This window comes from Sorex fumeus, unplaced genomic scaffold (genome assembly GCF_029834395.1).
Source record: "Sorex fumeus unplaced genomic scaffold, SorFum_2.1 ptg000019l, whole genome shotgun sequence".
NCBI lineage: Eukaryota > Metazoa > Chordata > Mammalia > Eulipotyphla > Soricidae > Sorex > Sorex fumeus.
Window position 1 is genome coordinate 36,000,844 of NW_026606076.1, and position 10,914 is coordinate 36,011,757.

At 47.5% G+C, this 10,914-nt stretch overlaps 1 protein-coding gene across 1 annotated transcript; it reads right to left on the minus strand.

Annotated features, from left to right (window-relative positions):
• Positions 1–1,379: 1,379 nt before the first annotated feature.
• On the minus strand, positions 1,380–5,594 carry LOC130022201 (zinc finger protein 571-like). The gene is made up of 2 exons (XM_056112959.1): positions 4,805–5,594; positions 1,380–1,429 (listed from the first exon to the last, which is right to left on the minus strand). Exons 1-2 carry the CDS (start codon positions 5,592–5,594, stop codon positions 1,380–1,382), a joined length of 840 nt encoding a protein of 279 aa, XP_055968934.1.
• Between the last annotated feature and the right edge of the window lie 5,320 nt (positions 5,595–10,914).

Below are 10,914 nucleotides of genomic sequence, written 5' to 3' on the forward strand. Positions count from 1 at the left end.
GTCGCTGCATTGGAGCAAGAAATGTAATGACTTGCCAGATCCTTGGTCACTGGCTCACAGACCCATCCGCAAGGATACACTGCAAGATGCTCCTCCCTCTCCAGGGGACAGAGAAATGGGTTGTGACCAGGCTGCCTGTTGGGACAGTAGGGCTAGTCTCAGCCAACAGAGGAGTAAACTACAGCCCTGCCCGAGCCCCGGGAATCCACTCAGGGCCCTACAGGAACGTACCTAAGGCCATGGACTAACTCTTAGGCCAGGAGCTCCCATGCAGAGATGGCCCCTGCAGGTCACAGTGACAACAGGCCCATTAGTGGCTCTGCATGGGGGCAGTCACAGGGACTCAGGGTGGACAAACCTTCAGCTGTCCTCTTGTATAATGGGCGGGGTCATGGGCCTGGGAGCTTTCTTCCAGGGAACAAGGTCACTTCTGCACTCGGGTGAGTCCCAGGTGCCCCATGTCTGATCTGCTGGACCTAGGCCATCCTGGTCCCGATTTACTGTAATACCAAATCATCACATGAGTCTCCTCCAGCACTTGCTCCTGTTTTGCAGGAACAGCTCTGAAAACCATGTAAACAGTGTCTTGTATCACAAAACTATCGAAATATCCAGGGTGTTTACTATGAGCCATGATTTTACGTGTGTCTAACAACTGGAATTTCTGGAGTGGGTCTACTTTTTTTTTTTAATGTAGGAGTACTGCTATTTATTCAGTCACTGATTAGCTGATTGAATTGTGCATGAACTCCACCTTACTTTCTTTCATTTTTTTACAATTTTATTTATTGAATCACCATGAGAAGTTACAAAGCTTTCGGGTTTAAGTCTCGGTCATACAATGAAACACCAGTACCTTCACCACTGCCCATTCTCCACCACCAAAAACCCCAGTATACCCCCATCCCACACCCTCCCCCTACCTGTAGGGCAGATGATTTTCACATTACTCTACTTTGATCACATTCAATATTTCGACACCAGACCCACCATTATTATTTGAGATTTTACCCCAACACTCAGATCTGCTGAAAAGGCAACAGTAGACAATTTGTGTTCTATAGCTGGTTATGAAAAACATATGATGTCGGTCGGCTGTAGTAAGGCCATGTGATTTTGAAATTCTAAAATTTTAACACTTAAATCTGGAGGGATTTCTGGCAAAAGCCACTGGGTTTCGAGATTTGCTCCTGAGTCTCTGGGATCATGGCCGTTGAGCAGCTTGATCAGGAGCCAGAAAGGCCATTTGTGGGTGATGACTTGGGGTCTTGTTGGGGTGGGGAGGACAAGCCCGGCTCCACCCCCATCCCCTGAGGCCCAACAAGTTTCGTTACTGGGGGCCCAAGCCTGACTGTCCAATGGCCGCTGGAGGATGACGGTTACCGAGCCGCCAGGAGGAAGCAGTTGGAAAGACAGCACCCTTTCCCCCCTGGGGTGGCCCAGCAACAGCAACCTACTGCGGGGTCCGGACACATTTCTTCAAAAAGCTGCTGGGTTTCAAGATTTGTTTCTGAGTATCTGGGATCATGGCCGTTAAGCAGCTTGATCAGGAGCCAGAAAGGCCGTTCGTGGACGATGACTTGGGGTCTCATTGGGGTGGGGAGGACAGGCCCATCTCCACCCCCATCCCGTGAGCCCCAAAATGTCTCATCACTGCGGGCCTAGACCTGACTGTCCAATGGCCTCTGGAGAATGACGGCCACTGAGCCGCCAGGGGGGAACAGGCAGAGGGACAACACCCTTTCCCCACTGGGATGGCCCGGGAACAGTAACCTACTGCGGGGTACGAATGCAGTTCTGCCAAAAGCCACTGAGTTTCGAGATTTGTTTCGGAGTCTCTGGGGTCAAGGCCGTTAAGCAGCTTGATCTGGAGCCAGAGAGCCCGTTCGTGGGCGATGACTTGGGGTCTCATTGGGGTGGGGAGGACAGGCCCGTCTCCACCCCCATTCCGTGAGCCCCAAAATGTCTCATCACTGCGGGCCTAGACCTGACTGTCCAATGGCCTCTGGAGAATGACGGCCACTGAGCCGCCAGGGGGGAACAGGCAGAGGGACAACACCCTTTCCCCACTGGGATGGCCCGGGAACAGTAACCTACTGCGGGGTACAAATGCAGTTCTGCCAAAAGCCACTGAGCTTCGAGATTTGTTTCGGAGTCTCTGGGGTCAAGGCCGTTAAGCAGCTTGATCTGGAGCCAGAGAGCCCGTTCGTGGGCGATGAGTTGGGGTCTCATTGGGGTGGGGAGGACAGGCCCGGTTCCCCCCCCCCCCCATCCTGTGAGGCCCAACAAGTTTGTCACTGCAGGCCTGAGCCTGACTGTCCAATGGCCTCTGGAGGATGACAGCCACTGATTCGCCAGGGGGGAGTAGGTGGAGTGACAACATCCTTTCCTCCCTGGGGTGGCCGGGTTACAGTAACGTACTGTGGGGTCCGGACATATTTCTGCCAAAAGCTACTGGGTTTTGAGATTTGTTTCTGAATCTCTGGGATCATGACCGTTAAGCATCTTGATCAGGAGTCAGAGAGGCCGTTCATGTGCGATGACTTGGGGTCTTGTTGTGGTGGGGAGGACAGGACCGGCTCCACCCCCATCCTGTGAGGTCCTGCGTGTCTCGTCACTGTGGGCCCAAACCTGACTGTCCAGTGGCCTCTGAAGGATGGCGGCCACTGGGCCACCAGGGGCAACAGGCCAAGGCATGAAACCTATTCCCACCTGGGTTGGCCCAGCACCGGTAACCTACTGCAGGTACCGGGCGCATTTCTGCCAAAAGGCTCTGGGTTTCGAGATTTGTTTCTGAATCTCTGGGATCATGGCCATTAAGCAGTTCAATCAGGAACCAGAGAGGCCATGCCTCCAATTCTATAGCTGAGCCGGAGGTGGTTTGTGGGTGTGTCTCCCACATACCTAAGTTTTGGCCGTTTACATTCTTGGTTAAGCTTTGCCCCAAATTTTTGGGGGCTAGCCAAAGGCACAGCAGCAATTTTGGGGTATCTGGAAGTCTGAAGGCGCCATCAGGCTGCTGATGCACTCGCCTCACAGGTACTGATTGACCTGCTGGCGGCAACCATACCCCTTGGGTCTACTTTTAAACCATGAATATAATATCTTGTGGATTGGTGTGGTAATACAGCAGATAAAACATTCACCTTGCACTTGACTGACCCAGGTTCAATACACTAGCACATATTTGGGCTCCAGACCTCTGACAGAAGTGATCCTTTAGCTCAGAGGTAGGAATAAGCCACAGACAAAGAAGGGTGTTTACCAAAAATATTGCAACGTCAAAAGGTAACTCTAATGAAAGGAAACAAGAACAACAAATACTCAAGTGTGAATTCTGAGGCACCCCTCCCAGGTTGCCAGATGTGAAGAATAGTGAGTCGGTAGGTCCCATAGTATGAGGTGTTTGGTGTTCCGCTCTCCAGAGAAACAAAGACACGGGGACCATAACAAGTGATGGCAGATGGACCAGAGCACAGTGAACCTTTAATTCAGAACCGAATAGCATACTTATAGAACATCTGAGGGAGATCGAGGTACAGGACTGCATGTATTGTGATTTACCATTTACAGAGGTCAAGTCACAGGCGCTGGAGCAGTAGTCCAGAGGGGAGGACATTTTCCTTGCACGGGGCAGTTCAGTTTCAATCCCTGCCATCCCATATGGTCATCAGGAACTTCCAGAAGTAACTACTGATTGTGGAGGCAGGAGTAACCACAGAACATCACTGCATGTGAACCAAAAAGCAAAATAAAATGTCAAGCCAGAGTCACAACAAAGAATAAGACAGTGGTGAGACTTGACAGCCCTGAGCGAAGTGATTTTATTTTGCCTTTTTATTCAAATTCCTTTTTTTAACTTTTAATTAGGGAGACACCATGAGGCACAGTTGTAGACTTACAAAGTTCTGTGCTTGGGTTTCAAGTATACAATGACCAAATACCCATCCTTCAACCAGTGCACATTTCCCACCACCACGGATCCCTGTATCCCTCCCACCCCCCACGCCCTCATCCCACCCTGCCTCTGTGGCAGGGCATTCCCCTTTGTTCTCTCTCTTATTTGGGGTGTTGTGGTTTGCAAAAGAGGCATTGAGTGGCAATCATGTTTGGTCTATAGTCTACTTTCAGCATGCTTCTCCCATCCTGGGAGGATCCTTGCAATACTCTTTATTTGGTGCTCCATTCTCTATCTGGGCTGCCTTTTCCCCTAGCATGTGTGACTGGCCTCCAAGCCATGAAGCAAAATTCCTGGTACTAATCTTGGCAACTCTTGACCATGACAGCCCTGAGCAAAGGAGATTTTTTTTCATTTTATTCATATTCCTCTTAGTTTTCACCAGAAATCTGAAAAGTACATGTTAACATACATATCAAGTTCAAATTCGGGGACCCTGGCATAGACTTTCCCTTATAGACTGACATCACAAAAAGTTTGTTACACATAGCTAGGATTATTACCTCCCTGGCTGCACTTTTGTAGCACAGCATCCCATGGTACAAAGAAAAATGACTTTCTGAAAAGGGCCTGTTTTGACATTAAAAATTGTTATTAGGTCATTGAGTTATCTACTATGAATTTTATGATGTTTCCTAAGACCAGAAGGAAACACAAACACCTTCCCACATTATTGACATATATAAGATTTCACCCCAGTGTGAACTGCCCGATGTACAATTAGGCCGGAGGCCTGATGAAAGGCCCTCCCACATTCCTTACAAACAAATGGTTTCTCTCCAGTGTGAATTCTCACATGACGAGTAAGGGTTGAGGAAGAAACAAAGGCCTTCCCACACTCCTTACAAATATAAGGTCTCTCCCCAGTGTGCTGTCGCATATGGCGAATGAGGGTTGAGGATTCCACAAAGGCCTTTCCACATACCTTACATCCATAAGGCTTTTCTCCATTGTGAATTCTCATATGCATATTGAGGCTTGAGGAAGAAACAAAGGCCTTTCCACATACCTTACATCCATAAGGCTTCTCTCCATTGTGAATTCTCATATGTCGAGTAAGGCCTGAGGATACAACAAAGGCCTTTCCACATTCCTTACAAACATATGGTCTCTCTCCAGTGTGAATTCTCATATGGCAGAGAAGGCTTGAGGATACAACAAAGGCCTTTCCACATACCTTACATTCATAATGCTTCTCTCCATTGTGAATTCTCATATGCATATTAAGGCTTGAGGAATAAACAAAGGCCTTTCCACATACCTTACATCCATAAAGCTTCTCTCCATTGTGAATTCTCATATGTTGAGTAAGGCCTGAGGATTCAACAAAGGCCTTCCCACATTCCTTACAAACATATGGTCTCTCTCCAGTGTGAATTCTCATATGGCAGGTAAGTCTTGAGGAATTAACAAAGGCCTTTCCACAAACCTTACATCCATAAGGCTTCTCTCCATTGTGAATTCTCATATGCCGAGTAAGACCTGAGGATTCAACAAAGGCCTTCCCACATTCCTTACAAACATATGGTCTCTCTCCAGTGTGAATTCTCATATGGCAGGTAAGTCTTGAGGAATTAACAAAGGCCTTTCCACAAACCTTACATCCATAAGGCTTCTCTCCATTGTGAATCGTCATATGCACATCAAGGCTTGAGGACACAGAGAAGGCCTTTCCACATAGCTTACATCCATAAGGCTTCTCTCCTTTGTGAATTCTTATATGCTGACTAAGGTTTGAGGAATAAGTAAAGGCCTTCCCACACTCCTTACATATATAAGGCCTCTCTTCAGTATGAGTTTTCATATGCCCGGTGAGGGTTGAGGATCGAGTGAAGGCTTTTCCACGGGCCTTATATTTATGAGGTTTCTCTCCAGTATGAATTTTCCTGTGTCTAGAAAGGTATGAGGAGTAACCAAAGACCTTCCCACATTGCTCACACACATATGCTTTCTTTCCAGTATGGATTCTACAATGTTGTAAGAGGTCTGAGGGTTGAGTGAAGGCCTTCGCACAGTCCTTACATGCATGTGGTTTCCCTCCTGTGTGGATGTTCATGTCATCACATTGGGGTGATGCCGGATTCAAACCACGCCCTTGCTGCTGATACTCTTGGGGATTCTGTCCACTGTGGGTTTCTAAGGGAAAATCACAGTCCTGGGAACATGGGAAAGCTCCCTCACATTCCTTACACTGAGACAGGGTCAATCCATGGTGACTTTGCTTGTGGGGCTTTCGGTGTGAAGGACTCGCTGTAAACAGTGCTCCTCTCCCACATTCAAGGGTCTGCTCCAATGTTGGGTTATGTGTCTATAGACTGAGAATAACAGATTGCGTGAAACTTTTCCCCGGGGAGGGATTCTTCAGAATGAGTTTGCTCTCTCCAATCTGATCACCCTCGGAGGCAATCCTGCTTGCCTTGGCATCCCCATGTGGCTGAGGGCACAAATGCACACTCGAAACTTTTTCACAGTGTGAAGGGTCAGAGACATTCCACTCGGGCTGGCTGCTTCCCTGTAGAACAGCAGAGGATTCCAATTATCATTCTCTGCCTTAAGTGACTCCATGTCAAAAGAAATTGATACCTGCAGGTTGATTTCTAACATTTGCAACATACCAATGCAATTCCCGACAAGTGGATGGCAATACCATGGACTAACCTAATGTTTCTGTAAGACACACATGGAAAATTGATGAATGAGGGGCCATTAATTTGTTAAATATTTTTTAACTCGATGAACAGGCAGAAATAACTCCCTCCACAGAATACTGATGCACCAGATTCAAGATAAAACACACTAAATTCTGTGTTCATTTCTATCTCAATGTGGAGTAAAGCCGGGGATGCATTTGTTAAGAAAAACTGCATCCAACACTGCTCACACTGACCACAAGGGCCATTGAAAACATCTCACCATAGGCAGGTTCTTTTCAGGGTCAATGCCTTTTTCTGTTCTGTATTTTGTTTTCATTTAGGGTTGGGGTACACCATTCAGTGCTCAGCATTACCAATAGGTCTCTGTGAAACACATGGCAATGTGGATGGACCAGTTAAAAAGACAAGGCATTTTAACGAATATCATTTGTAGATAAGGTAGCATTTGTAGATACTTTCAATCAAATGAAAAAGCAAGGCATATACATGAAACATATTACAATTTTCTTTAGGTTTTGAGCAGAGATGTCAGCACCCAGTTAAGATAAGGGCCCTCAAATTCAAGCATCATACTCCAAATTTTTTTTCCAGCCGTTCCTGGCCCTGCACTTTAAAAATAACATGCTAGTCCACTGATATTTTCTGTTAGTATTATAAAATTGATTCCAAACTTGCAAATTTTACCGGCTCACTCAAACTCGCTGATTGAGTTCCTAAATCCCGAAGCCATGCATTGAGTTCTGAAACAAAACACAATATACAATGTAAGTATTCTTCGAATGGAGGGGCTGGAACAATAGCACAGTGGGTAAGGCATTTGCCTTGCACACGGTTTACCCGGGTTCGATTCCCAGCATCCCATATGGTCCCTTGAGCACTGCTAGGAGTAATTCCTGAGTGCATGATCCAGGAGTATCCCCTGTGCATTTCTGGGTGTGACACCCCCCCCCAAAAAAAGAAAATGAATTCTTCGAATGGGATGGGACATCCTTAAACAGGCAGTACAGCTTGAGGACATCTATTTGGTTCTCACAGTCCAAAGTATCCCACAGAAAAGGGAAGGTCCCTGGAAAGGATTGCTGTGAAAAGCTTGGCAATCCTACAAGACATGCATGCATGCCTCTCTTCCCTGGCCTCAGGGTTCCTCCTTTCAGCCAGGAGATCACCGCAGGCTTCAACCCAGAATGCCCTGAACCTCACAGTTATGGAGCATGGATTAGGGACAAGGAAAATGTGACAAGAAAACCGCATGTATCCATATAAAAATGGAGTAAATTACTGAAAAGGCATGAACAGAATCTTCACATCTGAAATGTTCTAGATTGTGGTTATCCAAGAGCTAAGATCAAGGTCCTAATTTAAGAATAAAATACCGGGCCCATAAAACACCACAAATAGTATAACTGGGGTCTTAAATGTCCAACAGGGGTTTGATCACAGCACAGTACGTAGTATTTTTTTCTCTAGTTTGAGATCCTCACCTGGGGATACTCAAGGCTTCTCCCTGACTGTGTACTCAAAAATCACCTTTGGTTTTGCTTGAGGATCATTATGGGTTGGTGAGAATAGAATGCATGTCCAGAACTTGCAAGACAAACACCGTGTTCACTGTACTGTCACTATAGGTTCGGCATCACATGCAATGTACTGAGCCTGTGTGAACTGATGCCTGAGTGCAGTAAACCCCAAAGCTTAACAATCCAAAGATGAACAAAGATGACCAAAGCTCCCAGATGGTTTTTAAAATAAACATAAAAGGATGCAGACAGACAGCACAGCAGGTCAGGCACTGGCCTTCCTCAAAGTCAATTAAAGTTCGATCCTGACATTCAGTAGGGTCTCTCAAGCCATCAGCTGTGATCCCTGAATGCATAATCCAGAGGCAAATCCTGACTCCGGATGAACCAAGAACCACTGAAAGTGCCCACGAGCACTGAAATAGACCAACCTCTGATGGGGTGAGGCCCTAAGAAATACATAAACTGGGTTGGGAGCGATATTACAGCAGGCAGGACACAGACACCGCACACACGTACAGGATTGATCCCCAGCAGCACACAATGCCCCGGACCACAACCAGGATGAATAACTGAATACACAGCCAGAAATAACCCCTACGTATTTTTAAGTATAACCCCAAACCAAATCAAAACAAAATAAGAGAATGCCCCGCCACAGAGGCAGGGTGGGCAGTGGGATGGGGGTGGGAGGGATACTGGGATTAGTGGTGGTGGAGAATGGGCACTGGTGGAGGGATGGGTACTCGATCACTGTATAACTGAAACCTAAGCATGAAAATTTGTAAGTCTACAACTGTACCTCGTGGTGTTTCATTAATAAAAATTTTAAAAAATAAAAAAAATAAAAATAAAATAATAAAAATAAAAATAAATTAACTGAAGTTGTGGGCCTGGTGCAATTGTTCCAGGATTAAGACAGCAACGTTTTACGCTGCCAAGCGTGTTCAAACCTCAGAATCCCATGGCTCCTGAGCACCTCTGGGAGTGTTCCCTTAGCACAGAGACAAGAGGATTCAGGTTGTGCCCCAAATAAAAGCAAACCCCCCCAAAATAATAGATATTATGTGTAGTACAAGAATTGATCAGAGAACTCAGCATTGGCAGGAACCAGAAACTTTCTTGAGGGACCTAAGTGATGGCTTAGCGCATGGGGAGCTTGCCATGCACGGGGCTAACCTGGGTTGATCCCGAACACTCAAGATTCATGCAAACCCACAGAGAGTGATTCCTAAGGACAGAGCTTAGAGTAAGCCCTGAGCATCGCCAGGTGAGCACCAACTAGAAAACCAGGGACAGAGCTAGAGAAAGAGCTACTGCATGGCTGTCCTCACCAGTACAGTCACAACTACTGTTGGAAACACAGTCACGGCCCAGCACAGGGAGCCGACATGGGACTGTCCAGACAAGGTCAGCCCCGCACTGCTCTCACCAATGGCCCACCGGTTCTGGTAGGTCTCCAGCATCACGTCCTTGTAAAGCTTTCTTTGAGAGGCATCCAAGCACATCCACTCTTCTGGGGTGAAGCTCACGGCCACATCAGGGAAGGTCACTGTGCCCTGAACCAGCATACAAAGGGGGCAGGAGTCAGGGTCTGTCCCCACCCTGTACCCTGGGCTGTGAGGCCAGGAACCCAGGGCCCTAGAGGGTCTCAGGGTCTGTCCCATCGGGAGGAGCCAGCCTCCACCTGAACTTCTGGCCAACGGGTCCCAACTTCTCTAAGACAGCTGCATCTATGAAAATGTGAGTATCCTCTTCTAGAAGGTTCCTGAAGGTGTCAGACTTGCTTCTGACCCCAGGGAATTCAACCACTGTTCCTATGAGCACTGCAGAGAGTAAAAACTGAGCACACAATCAGTGGGATCCAAATGAGTGACCCTGCTTTCAGCTCAAAACACTAAACATACACCCCTTGTATCCCACAGTCACTTGAGTTGCAAGAGCACAAACAGGTCCAGCACACCCGGGGACCCATGATGCACATCAGGCACAGATTCAGGAGGAAGCCCTGAGCATCTCCACTGTGGCACAAAAATAAATACGAAAAGAAACAAAGCAGCATGACTGTGTAACAGGACAGTGAGTAGGGCTGGTGATCCCCACCATTCCATAGGGTCCCCTAAGCAGTGCCAGGTACAATGCCAGAATGCACAGCCAAGAGTATAATCCCCAGAATCACTGCGTGTGGCTCCGAAAACAAAACAAAATACCCAGACACCAGCCTTTGATGCCCAGCACCCCATTTGGTCCCTGAGATATGTCAGGAGTCATCCTTGTGCACCAGTAATCTTTGAGCTACTGTGGTCCTAAAGCCAAATACAACAAAACTGAAACACGTGGCCTCAGACAGTAGAGAGCCGGGTATTCCGACAAGGCGGCAGGATCCTTCCTGAAGCAAGTCAGAAACAAGACAGTCCGGGAAGCCTGACGCTCCTGTCACTGCATCACCTCATTTTGTCACTCCTACCTGGTGTCGGTGTGTCCGACGGCACCTCACCATCTTCTCCTGGCTCTGTTTTTCCAGAGGATCAGAGACCTGGAGGAGAAGCCAAAATTGGGAGCACTGGACAGGAGCAAAATCCCCAAGTTCTGACCAGCCACACCCTCGGGCATTGGCTCACAGACCCATCTGGGGGACACTGCCAGATGTTTCTTTCTCCCCAGGAGAAGCAAAATGGGTTGACATCTGTGCTGCCTTTCGTGACACAAGTTCTGGCTTGGCTACAGGAGACAAAACTCGGCCCTGCCTTGGTCTGGGGACTCCTCCCACATCCCACAGAAGGTT